The following is a 22644-nucleotide window of genomic DNA, read 5'->3' on the forward strand; positions in this document are numbered from 1 at the left end:
TAGCCTTCTATTAACAACGCACACATTGTCAGCATCAGATCATCATGCTTATGAGAAGCAAAAACACACAAGCTAGATTATTAAAGTACAATTATGAATTCCAACTGAACTTCAATGTTTATTTTTAGCAGTAGAACCCACTCCCTGGTTCCCAACACAGCCATCTCGCTTTTTTTCGCACAGCATAGTTAAAAATAAATAGTGCAAAATGCATAATTATTACGAATGCTCATTTTTTGCAGCCAACTGGTAAATAAAACACACACCTATACTAGGCTTAAATCATCATCGTGTGACCTCATTTGACAATCTGAATGTAGAAGATACTTGTTTATATTTAAAAAGTTATGCACAAGAGCTTTAATTAGCCAACTAAAAATTGAGAAAACTTTCCATTACTTTATTATTCTGACCTGCGACAGGCTTTTTGTGTTCACTGATATGAGGAAAGAATGATAGGCATAAACCCTAAACATATACACATAGTAAAAAAAAAAACAGAAACACTTTTAGTAAACTTATCAACATAGTCAGCACCTGCATCAAAATAACATCATTCAATCAACCCTCCACATACAGACACACACAAAACACGCATTGCAGTATTCACTGTGACTTACATGCTTCATTGGTAGCTTTCTTTCTGATGTCCGCTGCGATGTAAATGTCCATAAATCCGGAAAAAAACCCGGCGCCCAACAAGCTCCACGTCTTGCCTGAAAAACCACAACGTTTTCTTCTCTTGGTTAAAAATCCATGAATAGTTTGCAGCCAGGAAGTGCTAATGGCTAATTCGGCGCCATCTTGGTCGCGCTAGCTTGCGAAAAAGATCCAGAAACGTAGGCTACAAACGAAAAGTTACAGACAAAACGGACTGTTTCTGGTCAGACTTTCAAATCGAGTGGAATGACAATTTAATCTATTACCAAAAGTGTAGCCACTTGCATGTTGTAAACGAAGTATTACTTTGAGTATACCACACACACTGGATTGGCCATGAATCTTACCCACAATTCCTTGCGGCAGGAATGTAAATAAACAGTGTGGCTCATATCTTCCTTATAATTGTTTCCAGTCATCTCTATCTACATGTTTTATTTCATATTACTACCCTATACATTGTTATTCGTCTAATTTTTGTATAAGGGACTAACATTTTAATATTATTGTGCCCCAAATCCATAACTAAAATAAAATAAATCAAATTTTACAAAATTTGGTTGCCACAGGTTTGTGTCTGTGATATTGTTAATTTGCATACAACTGGACCTTTTAATTAATAATTAATGGACCTTGCAATTTTAATATGAAAACTGCTTTTTTCATGCTACACTGTCTTAATTTCTTAAAAACAAACAGTATCAGTTATATTTTCAACCATATGCATTTTGTTTATTTGAGAATGTGTGGTTCTTATTTGGACAGAAAATATATTAAAAAACGTTTGATTACAGGCCGACAGCACATGGTTTGTCAACGCTCATATCTTCCGTCTTCCGAGCACCAGAATTTAATTTTCTCCAGTCCATATTAACTATATTAATTATCCGTCATGTGTTTAAAAGCTAATGTTTCTGACCAACAGTGACAGTGACAGTAACTTCCGTCTTAGTCAAGAAACGCCAACATAAATGGTTTGGTCTCAACAAAAAGACGTGAATCCAGTTTTCATCATTATGCAATTTTTAACCAGCAAAGTTTATTTATATATAACAACAGTACAAAGTGAATCCTTGGCTTGCAAAATAGGTGTGCTTCATATTTACAATAGGTACACAATAATATATTATCATAACAAAACCAAAGCAAATAAAAAGCAAGAGAACAAACCTTTTTTTTAAATACTTTAAGTTTCTTACAATTTTCACAACACTTTTATAAAACAAGAACAGACAGCCATTATTATTATTATCATCATCATCATCATCATCATCATCTTGCCATTAATTACTATTTTACAGAACTCCAGTGTCTACAAAAGGTTTGCTTACAATGTGGATTTAAAATGTAAGGATACTCATTTTATACTTGGTGATATTTTGAGATTATTACATTGATCTGGATTTCAGTTCCTCTGGCTGACGTCATGAATAAAAGAAGCTAATTAAATGTTTTCTTTCATATATGGAATGATGACATGTGCCAGTCAGAACCACAACATCATCTATCTGGCAACACATCACACCAAAAGCAAAAAAAAAAAGTGCACATAACATCTTCCATCTGCAATCAGCTTGAACTGAACTGAGGTTGTGTTTAGGAGCATCTAAACTCACAACTGGTAGTCAAACGGTATTTCTGCGCTGCAGAAAGAGTAAACAAACGGCCCTTTCCTCAGTTCAAACCGAGTTCAAAAGGTTTCCAGAAACAAACTATAAGTAACCAAAACAAAAGTGAACAAACAAAAAATCTCTTTCACAAAAAAAAAAAGGTGCTTTCTGCTGCGATTTAAGACATTTACAAATGGACTTTCAGGAAGCATTGCAGTCAGACTCATGATGGCACAGCTCGACATGGATACATCACACACAACTAAATCGTGAATTAAAACGCATGCAAAACAGTCTCACAAAAAGACAAAAAAGGAAAACCATGTCCTGATAAAAATGATCTTTGAGAGAAAGACCAAAAGACACTCTAGAGGAGGAGCTCATCTAAGAGTTGGGAAGGACTCTAATGAACCTACATTTCATCCCTTGGAACAGGAAAAGGCATTTAGGTCCTGTTAAAAATGACTCAAAAAAAAAAAAAAAAAAGCATTACTCCAAACAAGCAATGTGAGGTATGAAGGAGGATACAATTCTATTTGCTGACATTGGGAAGACACCTTAATCAAAAAGGAAGAAGCTTTATGTTTTGTGTGTGGGATCTGTGTGTGCCATTGTGTACCTAGATGTTAGGGAGTGAAAAGGTGCTTTTTCATATGAGGGAGTAAAGTCTGGCTTACCCGCTTCTGCCCCCACTGGCCCGACTCAGTAATAGCATGTCAAAAATCACCCCATCTTACATTTCTCCTTGCCTTGAATTTCTTCTTTCTTTCTTTCCATCTCCTGATCACACGACCGACTCAGATCAAAGAGGAGCTTCAAAGCTGGAGCAGGGGAAACTAGAGCTAAAGGGGTTTCTTCTCTTTCTACCTCTTCCTTTCTCAACACTTCTCTTCAAACAGCGGCGGCAAACCGAGTGCCGAGGCAGACGGGTGTGTCTGACCGAGTCAGGCCGTGCACCGCTTCACCTTTTCCTCACACTTATCTCACTGCAGAGAGCCTGCAACAGGCATTGCTGAATTAAAAAAAACCAAAAAAAACAAAAGAACTACTGGGCTGCGAAGCACTGAAAGAATTGTGCCCCAGTTGACGACTAATAAGATCAGCAACAGTGAGCAGGTGGGTATGTAAGGCCACGGAGAAAAGAAGCACCTTTCACCCACTCATGGTGTTTATCATCACACACACACACACACACACACACACACACACACTTGTAGTATTCTGTACAAAACGTTAATACGACATATTTTCAAGTACTTGATGTAAACAACAAGCAAATATATATATATATATATATATATATATCTCAGAGGGAAATGAAATCACCTATTCAGAAGATGGAATCTATCATTTGGAGGAGGGGCGGGGGTAGGGTGGGGTGGGTGGGTCCACATCAGCTTTTTAGCCGTGCGACTGTTTGGTTAAAGTCACGAGACGCATTCAAGTAACAAACAAACTATTTCTCTTTTGCTCTTGAATTCTTCCTCCAAATATCCCTTTTCTTCTTCTTCTTCTTCTTCTTCTTCTTCTTCATTTGCTTGCGTTTCGTACCTTTTTGTGATTTCTTTTAAACTCCTTCCAGTTATTCAAGGATCCACTCGAGCAGCTCTACACTCCAAACATGACACCTTTGCTCTCGCTGTAAAGCATAAACCGTTTTTTTTTTGTGTGTGTGACACATTGGCAAAGAATCTGACATGACAGGATTTTTTTTTTTTTTTTTTTTGGCACTAGGTCGAAGTAGACCGACGCAGATTGGCTTCTTATTGTCTGCGTCAACAAGACATGGGTGGCAGTCAGGTAAAAATCTTCCATCAGCTGACTCATTGGCACTTGATAAAATCAAAGATAAGGACCTTAATTAAACGTGTGTGATGTTCGATTGCATGCATGGACACATGAAGTGGATCAAGTTTCCCACAGAGATACAAACGGGTGGGGATATAATCGAGAGTGTTAAGTGTGCGGAAACCGGGTTGTTCTCGCCCCACAAATGCGGACGATACGCACTCTCCCTCTCGTAGAAGAGTGATTCAGGGGTGAATGGTGTTTGGGGAAGTAGCTTGGTGGGCCAGGTGAAATCAGGACACACAAATGCAACCGTTCACTTGACGAAGTGCTGAAAATATCAAAGGGAGCTCAGTTCAACTGAGCCCAGCCTTTTTGTGTTTGCAAAACTCAAATAGACATACATATTTAAAAAAAAAACAAAAAAACAAAAAAAAACATTTTGTACATTCACATACACTGATTGGCAAGTATTGACCAGTACATACACAGATGACTTAACTGCCCCGAAGAAAGACCTTGGACACCAGAGCAGATGCTGATTTAAGGTCTTCTTCTAAATACACGGTAGACTCTCATCTCCGTCACCCTCAGTCTCAGGTGCAAGCATGCTGGCTGAACTGTGAGCATCACGAGCGGACGAGTCCGTTCGACGATGATGATGAGCACAGGTGTCGCGATTCTCCTGTACACGTCTGATCGGATACAGAGCAGACTCTCAGTCCGTGTCATGTGAAGCATTGGTCCGACGAGGAGGCGAGAAGTGAGAGAAGACGAGGACCATGGCTCGTTTCAACGACCGCACCACTCTGCTGTAGCCTTTTACACACCCCTCGTGTCTTTTTATACAGCAACACCTACAGCGCAGCGGGCAGCTATATCAAACGCTGAAACTGATGATATTCAAATGTACAAGTACAAAAATAAAAATCTGAGGAATCTGAATCGCAAACTCAGCAGTCCAACGTGAGATTTGCTCCTGTGCTTCTCGCTTCTCTTTTTTTTCCATCTCACGCTTGGGCGCGAGGTTTTTTCCGAGCAATTGGAGAAAGAATCCGTTTCTTCATTTTGCTCTCTCAAGTCTTTCACAGGAGCCTTCATTTTATAACGAGAAAAAAAAAAACACTCTCAAGCGCACACGCACGCACACACACTCACACACACACAATTTAAAGAAACCAAAAGGAAAATAAATACAAGCCATGTTGCCGTCTTCTCTGCTGATGTTCCTTCCTTATGCTATTGTCCGCTCCAGCTGCAGGGCCCGTGTCTCTGTCTGTGGACCCTCAGCTGATGTTTTCATGAAAGGAAAGAGGGAGTTTTACAAAAGAATTGTAGGTGTATGGGTGTCTGGCTGTGGACAGGTCTGTTTTTGGGGGGGGCCTGTAACCCCCACAATGAGAGGTAAGTGATGCAGGACCATTTCAGGAGGTCCAGTACAGACTATGGTCCTTTCTCTCTCTCTCTCTCTCTCTCTCTCTCTCTCTCTCTCTCTCTCTCTGTCAGCAGGGGTCAGTCTCAGCTCTCGAGGGACATAGCAGAAATGAGTTGGTCCACTTTGTAGGCCAGCCTCTGCTTCCTCGCCTGTTCGTCCTGATCCAGAGCTGCTGTGATCTGTGCAGGAACAGGAGAAAAAAAAAACAAAAAAAAACGGTCAAACACAAATGGAGGAGAGGTATTTTTAGGTTTCCATACACATGAAAGAAAAATAGAAGAATTACATCACTGCTTTGGTCTTCGGAAACACGGGGAAATATTTGTTTATCAGCCTTTGCCGTTTTATCTTCCGAAACCCCCAATCCTGTAAATTTGGCATTTGTCAAACAGGGCGGGAAAGGGATTCAGACATGTCTCTCCTCTTATCTCTGTCACGGAAGCGTCTGCCTCATCAGGGCGAATCTGTGTCAGAGTGACACCAACATGCACGGCGAAGCAAGGGCCTTTAATGTTAAGTGTCTATATCCTTTTTGTAGCAGCCATTATCTAAAATAGACGGTTTACGACTTTATCAGTCGACACGGCAGTGTTTGACTCAATATTTCGTCATTTGAACAACACGATTAAATGGTTGTGCTCATGCACTATGTAATTTAAATTATCACGAGGTGGGGGGGTGGGGGGGGGGGGGGTATGAATGAATATGTATCGTTTTCCTTGTTGGGTAGATTTTTAGATTACAAAAAATGATTTTACTTTCACTTGTTTTAGTCCCCGAAGCCTCTTTTCCACCAAGGAGAACAGTGAAGTTAAGTTTGCCACAGTGTGGGTTAGAAAAGTACACACTGATCACACATAACAAAAGTAAACAAAGGGTGACAATAGAGGACATCCATCGTTTCATGTTTTTGGTGCTTATGATGATTCTCAATGAGCAGAGTCTGTAGGGGCCCTAAGCAAAAATTCCCAGGGGGGCCTTCCAACCAGTGTTCATCACCATTATGTTATAAACAATCTGATACCAACAAAAAATGTATGAGTTCAAAATATTTTTTTTCAAAATGAATGAAATAACATGGCAAAACCTTGTAATTAAAAAGTATGTGAAAATATACATGTAAAGAACAATCAAATACAGTAAAAACGTAAATAGCTTTTAAAAAAACTATATAAACTTAGTAAAAAAAAAGATATGCATTACACTGTAAATAATCCTCTTCATTTTCCAACTTGCAGAACGATAACTTCACACAGGTTAACGTGCGGTGGGGCCCATTTAGGGAGGTTTCCTACTGAGATGTCATTGCAAATTGCTCATTTTTGCTTGAGGGGGACGGGGAGGCGGCTGGTCGCTGCACATTTCAGTAAAAACAGCCCTCAGGCTCCGAGTGTCGGGGGGGCCCCCTATCAGCTCTGGGCCCCAAGCAGTTGCCTGCCTTGCCTGTTCACAAACTGCACCTCTGCCAATGAGTCAACCAATCAATGGACTGCAGTGTGTCGAGCTCTACCTTTTAGGAGCTGGACTACTTTACTTTTTCGTACCGCAGTGTTTAAAGTGCCAAAAAACTATTTTTGTGCTTTCTAACATTTTATGAGGTGTATCAGGTCTAATTTGAGTCTTTCTGTACTGCAGCGAGGCAGTATCAGAATAGAAAGTTGCTTTCTGCCAGGCAGTGATGGCCTCTACCTATTATCCTGTAATTAACAAAGACATTTGTGTCTGGAAAACATCCATCAGCGATGTTCTCGTTGTCTTTTTACACACAAGCCTTTGTTTGCTGCCTGTCCTCGTGCAGAACAACTGCCTACCCACCTACCATCTTCCACTCATCTGCTTAAGTGCTCTTAAAGGCTGGCAGCTACAAGCAGAGCCTTTCCTCCTCCTCATCGGGCCAGATAGCAATCTATTATTAATCTGTAGCATTGTATGCAGGTGCAGCTCCCACTTCCATCACCGAAATCCATTTAAGTCGGCTGCGGCTACGGCCTTCCCGGTTAGCCCCCCCCCCCCCCGACACACGGCCCTTTGTGAAGGGCGGAGTAAGATTGAACAACTGTTAATGGCGCAAGATGAAGTTTTACGCGTTGCGCGCGCGCGTTGACAGGCGGCAAACAACGCAGGAGCGATGAGATCTACATGGAGATTGTATCTGTGCGCGTATATTTCTGTGTGTAAAAGTCACAGAAGCAAGTGTGCGAAACTCACAGAGAGCACAAACAAGCTGAGTGGATAATGGGGGAGAAAAAAGGGCAAGGCAGAGCGAAAGAGAGAGAGACAGACAGAGAGAAAGAGAGAGAGGTCCAATATAAAGGTCAGGCTAATGCTTCTCAAAGGAGGAGCTGACATTCGAAAACAGAATGCTCTCCATGAATGCTCTCTTTCATTCTTTCCTTCCCCATCTGCCTCCCTCCCTCCTTTTTTTTTATGTTTCTTGTGATCTCTCGGTGTGTATTTTTTTTTTTTATTTGTTTGTGTGTTGCTTATGATTCTGCTCATGGGAGGGAGCCCTACAGTATATACCAGGTAGATCACTCTCACTGAGCAGGACTGAGAGCTTGTAGACATCCACTTTCTACTCCACAGATCAGACACACCGCCTTGTTAGGCTCAGGTCTCACTAAACCTCTGGGCTTTTGGGGAAGTCTACGCTGAAAACCTCGCTCACCTTTGCCAGATATTAATCGTCTCCAAACACCACTGGCAAAATATACATACATTAAAGAGTGAGGCTAAATTTGCCGTTTTTTACCCTCCAGGTAAAATCTGCATGCAGTTTGTAGTTCAGACGAGGAACATGTCTGAGATCACCACACACTCAAAAATTAATTATATGTGTGCTGTGTAATGGGTACGGTTCCACAACGGTTTCTCCACAATAAATAATAATAATAAAATAACCTATCTGCAGGAATATATGTTTGCTATGCACCAGGACTTATTACACACGGAAATGATAGAGAGGAAGACAGTCAATAACAAATTGAGATAATAAAGGAGAACGGAGCACAAACAGATATCAGAGGAGCAGGTGGCAGATGGAGACGGAAACAAAAACACCACATTTTCCCTTTGTTTTCGTAATTCAAACACATCCATTCATTCAATTCAAAGCACTCTATCCCCCAGAGAGATGGATCCAATTCCAGCCGACACAGGGCAAAAAGGCAGGGTATACACCGTGGACAAGATCGCCTGTGCATCGCAGGGCCAACGCACAAAGACAAACAACCACTCCCACAATCCCACCTATGGTCATTTAATCTGCGATTAATCCGAGCGTCCACTTAATCTAATCCCCGGTCTGCATTGAGAGAAAACACACACACACACACACACACACACACACACACACACACACACACACACACACGCCCACATGGTAAGAACATGCAAACTCCACACAGAAAGGCCCTCATAATAACAGTCAGATGTTGCAGTTGACAATTATGTTTTCATTATAATACTTATTCTACTTCTGCTGTCTGCGCCTGCTCAGAATGTGTCTTTGTAGATTGTGTGAACCATCATGAGTCCTGCAGAATGCATCCAGACTTAAAAATCCGTGCCATACGAAAGCCCCAAATATGGAGAAACATAGAAACTCTACAGTCTCCAGTTTCGTTTGAAAAATCCAGGGCTGCGTTTTTAGTATGGACGGGAAGATCGAAAGACCTCTGGAAACTTTGATTGGTTTCTTTAAGCCGTGACTCAACTATCAACAAAAGTGAAAGAAACAGCTCTGTTAAATCACTTTCTGCAGAGGAGAGAATCTACTGTGCATGTGCAATCCCATATACTATAGATTGTTGGTGCATTAGGGTGCATTCACACTGGCCCTCCTTAATCAAACCCAAGGTCTTTTGCATGGGTGTGAATATGCAAACAAACTCTGCTAAGCTAACTCTGGTCTGCCTAAAAACATAGGTCTCAAATGCAGATGCAGGAAGTGGACTACAACACAGGGCATTGTGGGTAAACACAACCGAAACATACGGACGAGTCGAACGATAGCCGGGAGAAATGGTCCGTGGTCAGACGTGGAGAGAGAACGAGGTCAGAAATATGGTCAGACGGAAATATATCACAACTGCTAGTAAGCACCCACAGGAACAACAAAGTTTTTAAGCTAATTAGTTCGAGGTTTTGTCTTATGTTGTTAAGTTATCCTGCATTAAAGGTCCCATATTATATCCTATTTCTCCAAGTTAACCTAGTTCCCCGGTGGCCTAAGTAAAACGAAACTTAAGGGACAGGAAATTACATCAGCCGCAGAGGCAACTGGGTGCTAACAGCAGTTAGCATTAGGAAAAGTGATGTAACCACTGGACAGATAAATCCTCTGAGGCTGAAAGTTTGTGTAGAACTCAGTGTGCTGCACTGTGGAGCCAAGAATAGAACTTTCTGCAGACTTCCGCCATTTTTTATGGACGAAGCGGAGCTCAGCGAGACAACATTCCTGAAATTTAGCGCATTGTGGCGTCCCAAGAAGCGTGGAAGTCAACAACGCGTGTTTCATCTCCTATACTTAGACTGAGGAGGACCACAAAAACATGAGTGAGTCATCTTTTTTCACACTTTGGCGACGGGTAGGGCCTCCAGAGTCCCAAAGATAAGGATTTAAATGATTAAAAAGTTAATTTTGCATAATATGGAACCTTTAACCAATAGATGAGTGAGTTTTCTTGTTCACTGTTTGTCTCGTCTTCTCCTTCAGTAATTCTTGATGCAGCGCCATCTCAGACGAGGAGGGGAATATGTTATTCAAAAGGTTTTTTTTACCGTTTTACTTAAGTGCAGCAGTGTGAAAGCAAGCTTGGCCCGTCTGGATATCGAGTCTGTAATCATACTGAGTCTAGCAGACTATTAAGTGTGAAAAGGACCACAGTATGGCAGCAGATCACTTCTGAAACAAGCTAAACTGCTCGTCCGTATAAAGGCAAATTAATAGTATGGATGTAGCCTCAGACTGCTCAATAAAACAGCTGTGTTCGTGTGAGCAAATAATACCACTCACCTCCTCACTGTACTTTCTGACGTAAGAGTAGATCTCATTGAGCGCGCTGAGCATGTTGAACTCTGTGGAGTGGAGTCTGGCCTGTTCTGCCAAATAGGCATTCATGTCCTGGTCACTAATAGATGGCAGCCGGTTGATGTCGGCGTAGTACCTAAGAACAGAGACAAAAGGCAAACGTGTGTCATCGCTGATAAAAATTCAGCACAGTCAGTCACCTTCGCTAACAACGCACGGCTGCCAACAGTCACTCACGAAAAAAGATGTTTTACAGAATCTGTTTCAAAAGTGAAGGCAAGCATTATTAATACATTTCCCCCCCCAAAGATCACAGGTTTTTTATTTTAAAAGGCTTCAAAAAGATGTGGCAGACGGGATCAGACCGGTGCATAAAGTCAATGCGTCATGTCCTACCTTTCTACCCAGCTCTTGTAATTTGGGATATCTTTAGCGTAGAGCAGCTTATTGGACGGGGAGTCCTTGCCGAGACGGTGCTCTGACGTGGAGCAAGAATCCATAAACGTCTGAGCCACCACAGACAGACAGGCGTCTGTGATGCTGCTCTTATGGATGTCGAACACAAACTGTGGGTTTTTGATCACGTTCACCCAGAAACGCAGTGGAAGGCTGGAGGACGGAGACAAAGAGAATGAGTAAGAGACGCAAAGAAGGAGTATGTGTGTGTGTGTGTGTGTGTGTGTGTGTGAGAATTTACTTTTGTGTCTCAAAAGGAAGGTCCCTTACCAGTTGCTTTTCCACGTGTGACGTACGTCCGTGTCGTGAATGGCGTGTTTGTCCGCCTGCTCGTCCAGGAAGTCAAACATGTATTTGATGGCCAAGGGCAGAGAGCTCCCCCTGTGCACTGTGCTGAACAACGTCTCGAATAGATCGTCAACAAATTTTTGCAGTGTACCCTAGGAGGAGAAGAAGAAGAAGAAGCATGCACAGACTGAGAACGAGCACGGAACGGGTAATAACAGTCAAAACATGCCTCCCAAAACAAAGCCGGAATAAAATAATAATGTCATAAATAATGCAAGATAAGTGAGCATTTGCTAATTTGACTAGAAATGTGTCTGATACCACATTTGCACTGTTAAAAACAGTGTTTAAAGTGGTTTTCGACAGTGGAAATGTGTGTGTGTTTTTTTTTTTTTTTTAATAACAGCATCTGTGAGAATACAAGACCCAGGTTAAGATCTCCTTCCTCTGTTTTAATTTAAGCAGCAATGAAAATGACACTTTTTATTTCACCTGACTTCATTTTATTAGCACCTTAAAAGTATTCACTTGTCACTGAGTTTAAAACAACGGAACGCAAGATACAAAACAATAATTGATTTTCATTGAATGTCATTGTATTGTTCCAATCTCGGGCAATTGTCTTTTTCTTGCAAGATTCCCCAGGTTAAAAAAACCCCCAGTTATACCTTAGGGTATATTCTATTCTTATTCAAAATCGATTCTCGGTTCAAAAATTGATACAATGCATAGTGTGTAAAGGCAAATTATGGCATCAAAACAATACAGTTTGTATAAGATAATGGGATTTTTAAATAAACTGATTCTAATGATGTAATCACACAAAGGCAAATGTTAACATTTATTCATTCAAAACAAATAAAAACTTACTTACTGTACAAAAAAATAACTTGAGCATGAATAAAAGCTTAGGTTAGCTGCTTTTTTTCTCCCAGAAGTTACAAAAATAAACTGTACACAAATAACACAAACTGGTGTTTTGTGTAGTTTTTAAAAATAAAAACTTTAAAGAAAAGATTTTTGGAGTTTATGAATCGATTCAGAATTGTGGATGATTAGAATCGCGATTCTTATGTGAACCGATCCCCCCCCCCCCCCCACCCCTCAATACGTGCTCATTACAATGCGAAAAAGAGGTTTGAGAACAGTGACGTACCTTAGTTGCGAGTAGCCTGGTCAGATAAATCTCAGAGACCATTTTGCTTCCACGGTCGCCTTCCTTCTGGTCTCCATGTTCGTGGTTCTTCACCAGGTGCCACACCTTCACGCCACTCTCTAGGTCAGGGGTGATCATGGGAGCACGAGAGCGGAGGCTGTCGGGGCTGCCCGTGTAGCGGAATGAAGAGTCTGTTCAGAACAAAAGGAAAAAAAAATACAATAAAATGACTGCGATTTTAAGAGCTGCTCTTTGTGTAAATTGAGCGTACGCGTAAAAACAGCACACCCACGTAGACGCGCAGCAGCGTACGTGCAGCATACACATTACCTCTTTCCCATTTCCATCTCTCCTTTGTTACTCATTACAAAGCGAAATTGTGCTCTAAGCCAGGCTGTGAGGGAAATTGCAGTGGTGGATAATTTCATAGAACAGCAAAGTAATGAAATGGGAGGGGGAAGCGGAGAGGCCCCTGGCAGTGCATTGATTAGTGATATCCCTCTTGAAATTGCAAAACCTAGGTAATACACAAGATAGATGAAATCCTACATCAAACACTGAGTCCAGGACAGAAGTGTGAATTGTTTATTGTCTGTCATGAATTATCTGACTTTCTTTTTCCACCCCCCCCCCCCCCCCACTCTGCATTCCTTTAATGTGTGTTTCACTGCTTATAAACATCTCTGTCACTGTCACAGACACTGACTGTGTCTGGCTCCTCCTAAAAGCATCCATAATTGGCTGTTCCGTGCAACAATGTGCCAGCACCGTGTTTGAAAATGTCCCCATGACACTCTAAGCGATGCATCAGAAGATTGTTAATTTGTTGGGCTCTGAAGCTGCCCTCCTTCATCCATGTGTACTCCCAGTCTCTGCTCTTGTGTTCCAGGCCTCTTTTTTTGCTCTTCACTCACTCAGAATGATGCTGGTTTCAGTTTTTTCTTTTCTTCCCCTAATTAGCCTGTATCTACTCCTGGCAGCAGGTTTCTCCAGAGATTCAGGATCTGAGGATCCTCGACAAGATTTCTCACCTGGCTTCAAAAGCTGAGCTGCACAACAAAGCTTTTTGCTGCCATTACAGCTACATACACCTTTTCAAATAAGACCGACTCGCACCTCTGGAGTGGCACCTTGGGATCAAGCCCTGAGTGGGGGGGCTTTAAATATGCGGGGCTGTACGCAGCGTGGATTAAGGTCCAAAATCCCATCCTAATCCAGTCACTGGTTTTTTTTTCTTCACTCCATCTTTCATGCACCTCTAGCCGTTTCACAATTTCACTAACACATTGGCCTGCAGCCCTTCTCGCTGCAGTCCCCAGCTCCTGGGCACAGACAGGCAGCAGGGGCTTGTGTGTGTTTGTGTGTGTGTGTGTGTTTAGGCTGATTTTAAAGCTAGAGAGAGAGAGAGAGGGGGGGGGGGGGTTGACGTGGCGTAAATTGAGTCAAGATGCTAAGTGTTGAACGTTAAATTGGTATGAATCCATCAGCAGGTGTCGAGGTGCAGCTGTGCCTGCTGCGTCAGTCTATGATTGATGAGGGACGGCTCATGCCAGCAGAGCTTCTGCTTTCTCCGCCATGCATAACCAACTCCACTGGCTGAGCAACGGCTTAAAAAAGTGGAAAAACAAAAAGTTTTAAAAACATAGGAGAAAAGTGAACTTCTCAGTGGCTCAGTTCACCCAGATGTCCCTCACGCCTGAGATATTTAAAATAATTCCACATAACCTCCAGGTTAAAGCAAACGTGACATTTTATAGCGAATTTAACATCATAATTGCGCCGAACGACAACCATCCCAACCCCCCCCCCCCCTCTGTTTTGTGACACTGGCAGTTATTGCTGTAGCACATCAATAATCTCCATGTCTCTTTCCACAACATGATGGTGTTTTATTTCACAGAGTAACGACTGAGAGCTCTGTGATATTTTAAAGGTCACTGTAGATATTCTTCATCAGCTCGACTGCAAATGTCACTCCACATTATTTGACAGCGCATAAAACGGAGATAAAAATCTTTTCCGCTGAGAGGCCTCGGGTATTTACAGCATTTTTAAATAAGACTACTGACTGCTGAGGAAACGAGTAAAGGATGCTGTTTTCTCTCTTTCTTTTTTTTTTGTTACTGGCAGGCACTTGAAGTCCGAATCGTGATAATTGGCCTTGCCCACTTATCGTTTTGTGTTTGTGTGAAGTATCATTCATAGAGAATAATTAGCAATCACAACTTGCCCGGGTACTGCTGTGTCTGTCTGTCTGGCTTAGGACCAAAGTTGGCACTCAGCAGCACAGACAACAAGCTCATCTGATGCGCTGCTCTGTTCCAGTGACTGCCTATAACGACGGACAATGTGTCTTCATCTTCTACCAAACAATATCCCTGATTTGGTGCACTGTCGTTTTGCACTGATGACATTTGTGGAGCTCAATCAACGGGCTCCAGCCAATCACGATAACTAAGTTTGTATAGCTTCCAATAACCAATTTACACCAAAATATCGAAATACTTGAATTGACTCACATATCAGAATGCATACTTGGGAACTTTGACTAATAATTTTCACCTACGTTGCATCTATTAACAAGGAGGAGTTTGGGTTTTATGTTGATGGTGTCCACTCATATTTGCTATGAGATTTTCCTCTCAATGGGAACATGGTTTACAGAATTGGCATCAAATGAGATGGAAGAAGACGTTAAACTAACGATGGAGATCATTGACTTCTCAGGAGAATGTCCATTGACCATATTAATCAAGTCAAAATTAGATGTATTTTCCCATTGGGAAAAACAACATTTTAACCCTTTAACACCAAAACTTCAAAATGTGTATCTGGACATTTTGACCATAAAACACAAATTTTAACCAATTTTTCAGAATAACCTTCAATATCTGGCAGTTTTACTGCATGTTAAAATAGTGTATTAACACATTTAAAATGAAAATGTGAAAAAGAGAACACTGTAGTCCACCAGATTTTGAAATTTGAACAGTATTAGTATAACACATATTTAAAGGTGCGTTATGTAATAAATATAAATCAACTGGCCATAAAATCCTTCAAATATGTCACAGAGACTCAGGAATAATATTCATATCATAAACTGAACTCACAAACAACAACAGTACAGCCAAACTATTTGATTTAAAAAAATATATATTTTGCAGACTGCAAATCATGTTTATGCTTTGAAATCATGTTTTGGCATCTACCAATCATTGCAGTCAGTAGAGTCTCAGCTGCCAAACGACCACGGGTTGCCAGTTACATCAGAAAACAAAACCCCAAAGACCTCTGTATTTTGAATTTGAATGTAGTAACCGTTTTTGGCCACATTCTTACATATGGCGCCTTTAAAATAACATTTTGTTTGAGTGTCGAAATGTGCAAAAACAGGCCAAAAAATGGAAACTAGTTACAGGTGTTTTTCCAACTCTCTCATCTCTGGTGACAAAGACGCTGATTTGCCCGGCTTCCTGCAACAGCGCGAGTCAAATTACTTTAAAAATTTAAATTAAAAGGGCTTTAACATACCGTCTATGTCTACAACACGGCAAGCCACCACAAGGCAAGCAAGGCACGTTTGCTTCAATTTTCAGAGCTGTCATGACAACCATCTTTACAGTCACTGGTGAAACGACTGCACGAACTGTGTCTCACGCAGAATGAGCATTCATTTCAAATTAACATGTTGTGTCATTCCAACAGAGTTTAAACCTGATGCGTAACGCAAACTGTGGAACGCAGAGAAGCAAAACCGCCCACCATCCTCTGCAGCAAAAAAAGAAGAAGAAGAAGAAGAGCACCTTCTGACCCTTGCCTTGAGAAGAGAGGATTTGGCTTTCATCATAACTGGAAAAAAAACAACCCAGCTGATATAAAAAGCACGATGATGTCTTTGTGCAGCAAAACGAGCAGTGCAGTGAATTAACTGTTGATTACCTGCAGATGAGTCCATCCTTAATTATGGGCCTAATGCGTTTTTTTTCTGCATTTTTGCAATCAATATAATTTGGTGAAAAACAATAGGGGCATTTAAAGAGCAATCAGGTTCTCTCGCTCACCATATCTGCTGATGGAAGTGCGTGATATGCTGGCTGAGGAGGGGATGTTGTACGATGAGGTCTGTTTCGGCACCAAAGCCACGACACAGCGGTCCGACACCTGCGAGAGAAGACAGACACACAACAAATGAATTAGTGAGTATTGCATTACAGCCCAAACCCTTCCTGTCATAGACAGGAGCATGATACCTGTGCTCCATGGGACTGTCACTGTCATATCCCTCAACAACATCAAAACTATGATGCAAGAGTGGATAGTGGAAGGTAAGAGTGTCAGAAAGAGAGAGTTTGAATGCTGGAAGATGTGCACAAGACAATGGTATGGAAGCCCACTTCCGCAAGTGTAAAAAAAAAGTGAATTAGTATCTCAATAGATTGAGATAGTATCTCAATATAGTGACTTAGTATCTCAATATATTGATATTGAGATACTAAGTCACTTTATTGAGATACTATCTCAATATAATGACTTAGTATCTCAATATGAGATAGTATCTCAATATAATGAGATGGTATCTCAATATAATGAGATAGTATATCAATATAGTGACTTAGTTTCTCAATATAATGAGATAGTATCTCAATATATTGACTTAGTATCTCAATATCAATATATTATAGGAAACATGTTCAATTGACTTCACTGATAACAACTGTACAGCCCATTTATTCACAATTTAAATTTCCATTTGCTCTGCGCACACTGTTTATAAAATAATGCAACTCATAGCACATTAACATGCAGGTTGCCAGCTATGGTTTGGAGATGCAGAATGTTAATACAATACAATAAAAAGCCTCACGACCACTCTCAAGCCACTCTCAAGCTTCTCAACCAACGAAGAAAAACGAGTGCAGTGGAGATGAATTAAAATATGGACTGCAGGAAGTGTAGAGGAGGTTGAAGACAGATATGGCAGTGTGGACTTTTCTTCTAGAGAAACCAAGGTTAGCTATCTCTCTTTCTCTGATACACGGTCGATATTTAACAAATATAAAGCCCATTACTGTTATCTTGTCTTCTCCTCTCATCGTGTATCAGCTGCTGCTGCTCACGAAAGACACCTAGCCTGTCACTGACATGAAAAAATGTACTAAAATGAAAAGTTACAGTATGTATGTGTATGTATATGTATATGTGTGTGACACTGTAATGTCAAGTATATGTGAGGCTCAGTGTTTCTGTGTATTAGAAACTTTGGCAACCACACTGCATCATAATTGTATTTGTCACTGCAGTAACCATTTTAAACACTAAAGGTCACTGTTGCACATATTTCACAAATACATCTCGATTAATTAATCATGAAATGAGTACTTGTACTGTTAATACACCAGTGCATCACATTTTATAAAAAACATAAGAAGAAAAATAAACTTTTTTGACAGCCAAAACAAAGCAAACAGCTTGTTGGCTGGCATTTACAACCAGTGAAGGAAAAACCGACGGGCCTCCAGTGGAGAAATAAACCAGACTCCGAAAAGAAAACCACAAAAAAATCTTAAGACAATGACAAGATTCATTTTTTTTTTCATATGCTTTTGCAAGAATGTTTTTTGTCGGAAAATACGCTGCTGGATGTTGTTACACAATTCCTCCTTCCTCGAGAGAGAGAGAGATAATCACCTCTTATTATACCCTAATCTTGTCTTCACTCCTTTCTACCACTCTTCTCAAACCTATCTTGTCTGTGTTTTTTCTTCCCAACCATAACTAAGGTCACCGACCCTTCTCTCTCCTTGCCAATTTTCTCTGCTTTCCAAAACCTAATTTCTATGGCCTCTCCATCATGACAATACACAGACCTACTCTAATACACCAACAATGTGGACTTCCGTGAAGTTTCTATGATACGTTTTTCCTGGAGAGCATGAAATAGCTTCTCCGCTCCTCTTCCCTTTCACACCTCCTCCCTTTCTCTCTCTCTCTCTCTCTCACTCCCTCCATCTCTCTCTCTCTCTCTGCTTTTTATGGCTGACAGTGAGGCTAGAGCAGAGATGGGTCCTTGTGATAGAGTAAATGATTGAAGGCGTGCAGATTCGCCCTTCAGGGATAATCCAGTGTGGGGCTGATAGTAGGCAGGTATGATAACAGCTGTGTGCCCCGTCTGTGATAAACCCTTCCATTAGAAAGTATAGAGCTGACCAGACAGCAGAGTGTGGTCAGTAGTCTCTAGCGTTCATTTCTCAGCCTCACCAACACAAGATACAGCTGGATTCCACTTGGTGTCCCATCTCCCCATGAACTCATGCCTTTCTCTAATCCTGATGCTTATTATACCGGTCAACCCAGTAACTTGGACACTCAACTACTGTCAACAATTTTTTTCCTATAGTGGGAGTCGAAGAAGACTTTTCAGTTGGTAATGCATGATAAGAATCGTAAAGGCTAACATAGCCACACCAGTGGTTGACAGTCACAACAGCTAGCTATGCTAATGCTAATCAATAATGAAAACATTTGCGTTGTGCCTAACGAGGTTGCACTGTTTTTTTATTACGTTAGCCCTACGCTAATGCTAATCGTAGCCTCGCTAGCTTACCTTTGGAAACAGGTTCGCCAAGTTAGCCGCAAAGTAGTAGCATGCTAACGCAAAATAAATATGTGTATTGGTGAATGGTCAACTCTTCGTTTCAGTGCAACACCATGTTCTGCGGTGAACCGTGTGAAAATGTCTCACCCACCGTGTGGACAGCCTCTTCACTACCACCTACTCCCCTCCAGACAGCGCAGCTGCTGCTGATGAGCCGCTGCCTGCCTGATAAATCGGCGAAAAGTTAAAATTACTCCAAAAATGTGTAATTCAAGGATGCACACCATCGGGCCATGCTCAACCCACAGCCAAAGTCTTAGGGCGATCTGACTGACGGTCAGCAAGCTATGTTTATCACAGACAGACAGACACACAGACGCAACTTGCTTTATAGATAGAAGCTATTGCATGTGAATCTGACTCTCTCAGGTGTCAGTATTCATTGGCAGCTACTGAATAAACTACCCATAAGTATTTTGTTTATGAACAAGTGCATAATCACTTTAACAGTTGGCAATCAGAGCCTGCGAATAAGTGTTTTATATGTACTTTTGGCAAGAGTTTCCTTTTAAAGACACTTCCATCCTGCCTGCGCCGCATTTGTCTCCACATATTAGTTCCCTTACAGGCTCGGAAAAAGGGGAACGGGTAAGCGGAGGAGTCCTCTGTTTGTTACAGTCTGCCAACATTAGGTGTCAACAAGCATTACGTACTGGACCTTTAAAGAACAAACGTGTAAAATGAAGAATCTATAAGAGTTCTACAAATACAACAGCTGTTGCCATTGGAATTATGATGCAGGGTGCAGCAACAGTTCAGTTATAATCAAATGTGTCTCTCCTCCTTAATTTCATACTTATTCAGGGAATATTCTTCCATTTAAAGTTACATATGTTATATTTCTGTATATCAACAAACGAAGACAGCAACAGCATTAGATCAATAGTTATATATTCATGTTATCCTTTCTGGCCATTTGAACAAGATATTTTAAAAGTAATGTCTGCAAGGTGGCTCACGGGATCGAGCTGGCAGGCTCTCCTGGTGTAGTCATCGGTGTCTGCTCTGCCTTTTGTTTCTAAAACTGCTCTGTTTTCATGCATTCTCAGGGAAAGTGGAAGCAGCCTGACATTTACTGTGACTAATTTGCAAATTAGACATAATCCTGTAGACAAACACACACACACAGAAGCACACAAACACATGCAGCAAGGGAGCGTCAACAAATTAAAACGGCCACATTACACCTTTTATTTATCAAGCCTCATCAGTGAATGCACTGTGGCTTTTATATTTGTAGGTTGAACCATCATACATATCCAAAACAGTCTGAACACTTCTTATTGCTGCTTATTGCTCTGATAGTATACACAAGGTTAACACAATCACGTTTGAGATGACAGAAAGACCCAAAGTCTGTTCTCTCTCTGTCTCTTATCTATGTAGGAAAGAGCAGGACGGGAGGACGGGAGTTTAGTCCCCAGACTATGAATTAAGATTTTGAATTAAGATTATGAACTTATTTTGAATGTGTGTATTTACGATCTTAATTTGAGGAGGTGGGAAGGTATTTTCATATTCAGCTTATGTAAACCAATTATTTCCCATGTGGCAGGGTAAATAGCCACTGGGGTTTCTTGCTGTGATGGTGTGAGCCACATGAATTTTAATGCCTCTGTCTGAGCACCGTGCCTACAGAATGAGCAAAGACTTCAGGTGATACACAGTCGGATTCTGCAAATTCCAGTCCTTCTTTCAGTGTTTTTGTAACAACTTCGTGTTTTTCCTCCCACTTTGGGCCCTAATGAGCTGTGCTCCCTCGCTGTGATAGACAGCCAGATGTGCTGCTTGAGCTGTCAATGCAAAAACACATGATGTGTGATGCAAACACAGAGGCCAGTGCCAGCTCGCCTAAAAAACAGTAATGATGCACAATGCACACGTGTGACTACGTTGTTTCCGTCTTACTCTCAGCTCTCACTGAACACCAAATGCCTATAATCCCCCCTCGTGCTTCTTCTCTTATTTCCCCCTCTCTGCTCTAAACAGTGCCCTTCAGTGCACCAGCAATCTCCTCTGAAGGTGCACATGTCGGCCTTCTGTTCTTTGCAGGAACCCCTTAGATCCGCGCTCGATCGGAGTCCTCAGATCTGCAATCGAGCGAGTATGTGAAACAGCCACATGCATGTCACCGTGTGCCCAGACTGCAGTGCTTCCCTTGGCTAACGATGGCAGACATATAATGACACAACAAAGATAAAAAAAAAAGAAAAGAAAGAACCTAGTCGCCTGTTTGGATCTGGAAGCAAACACACTCAGGGTGAAGGAAGAAGAACATAGAGAAAGGAGGACAAATATAAAGAAAAGATTAGAGAAAGATGATACAATGAAGGTGACAAACGAAACATGCTGCAGGGTGCCAGCTCCCCCTGTGAAGGACACTACGATGAGTCCTTTCCTCTAATGACTCCTACATCCGCGCAATAATTCTGCTGCAGTGCAGGTGCAGGTGTTCAGACCAACGTCAGGACCTGAGCCACCGCTCAGTCTCATTTTCCCCCTTTTTTTTATGCATTTAAATAGAGCGGCATCTCTTTGGCCCTCGATTTCAAGTGTCGAACCCCAAAACCACAGCCACACCTCCGTTTCAGCCTCAATTCTTTTAGTCCGTAGCCCCCAGAATTGAACCTTGCGCAGTCCGCTGAGCAGATGGCTGACTAATGAGAGCCTGGTGAGCGTGAGCTGCCGAAAGATTCATGACCTGTGTGCCTTTTCTCATTCCTTCTCGCCTATGTCTTACAGTTCCCCTCGTCTTTCTGGCTACCTCGCACTGCGTTTTAGTCTTCTTACAATTTGAACAGCCATAAAGTGTAAAAAAAAGAATAAATAATAATTCAGAGCACCGATTGTTCTCGGTTACCCTTCACTTTGGATCTCGACTTTTCTCTCCGTTTAACAAGGGGCAACGGGTGAACCCACGGGCCCTCAAATTGTGAGGTGTGAATCGAGCAGACAGATGCAGACAGTCACTGTGGGACTTACTGTTATCAGTGTATGAGTCAACGGGGCAGAGAGGGGAGAATGAGAATGAGAGAGAGAGAGAGAGAGATTCTGTCCTCCTGACTCGAGCAGCTTCTTCTCTCCGGGGAGGAGAGAGAAGTGACGGCAAAGATGTTGAGAGTTCATCTCTCCTGCCACCTGCACAGTAATTGTCCTCTATTCTGAGAGTCATTTGGATTATACCAGACATGGACATGCAAATGAGGAGCTGAAAATTGGCTGCCTAAAAGTCAACAGCAGGAAACATCAAAGTTTGGCAGGGTACAGTGTGTCGTGCAATTTCCATAATAAAAGCCACAGAAATTGAACTAAAATGAGCCTCTTTTTAGTATCGTGGGGAAAAAAGAAAGTTTGACAGTTTAGTTTAGAACAACATTTACTTATGTCTTTGTGTGTGTTTACCTGGTAGTGCATGAGAGTGTTGAGCCGCTTCCAGTCATTTTCTATCTTGGTGGTGATGTCTTCATCCTGCAACACCACGCGAGCCATTCGCCCCTGGCGCCACTCTGAGGACACCAATGCACACGATCAGTCTAATCGGCAACTGCCTACTCACATTAT

General features: G+C 41.6%; 1 protein-coding gene across 1 annotated transcript in view; it reads right to left on the reverse strand.

Annotated features, from left to right (window-relative positions):
• Positions 1–5576: 5576 nt before the first annotated feature.
• The window catches only part of LOC310932081 (plexin-A2-like), a gene marked incomplete at both ends in the record, with an annotated part of 70676 nt that continues 53608 nt past the window's right edge, over positions 5577–22644 (reverse strand). The window contains 7 exons of the mRNA XM_083895354.1: positions 5577–5672; positions 10511–10661; positions 10922–11134; positions 11252–11421; positions 12426–12616; positions 16490–16589; positions 22486–22589. Of these exons, the coding sequence (XP_083751480.1) occupies positions 5577–5672; positions 10511–10661; positions 10922–11134; positions 11252–11421; positions 12426–12616; positions 16490–16589; positions 22486–22589 (1025 nt within the window). The remainder of the gene's footprint in view (positions 5673–10510; positions 10662–10921; positions 11135–11251; positions 11422–12425; positions 12617–16489; positions 16590–22485; positions 22590–22644) is intronic.

The sequence above is a fragment of the Microchirus variegatus genome, assembly GCF_963457635.1.
Source record: "Microchirus variegatus genome assembly, chromosome: 9".
Classification (NCBI taxonomy): domain Eukaryota; kingdom Metazoa; phylum Chordata; class Actinopteri; order Pleuronectiformes; family Soleidae; genus Microchirus; species Microchirus variegatus.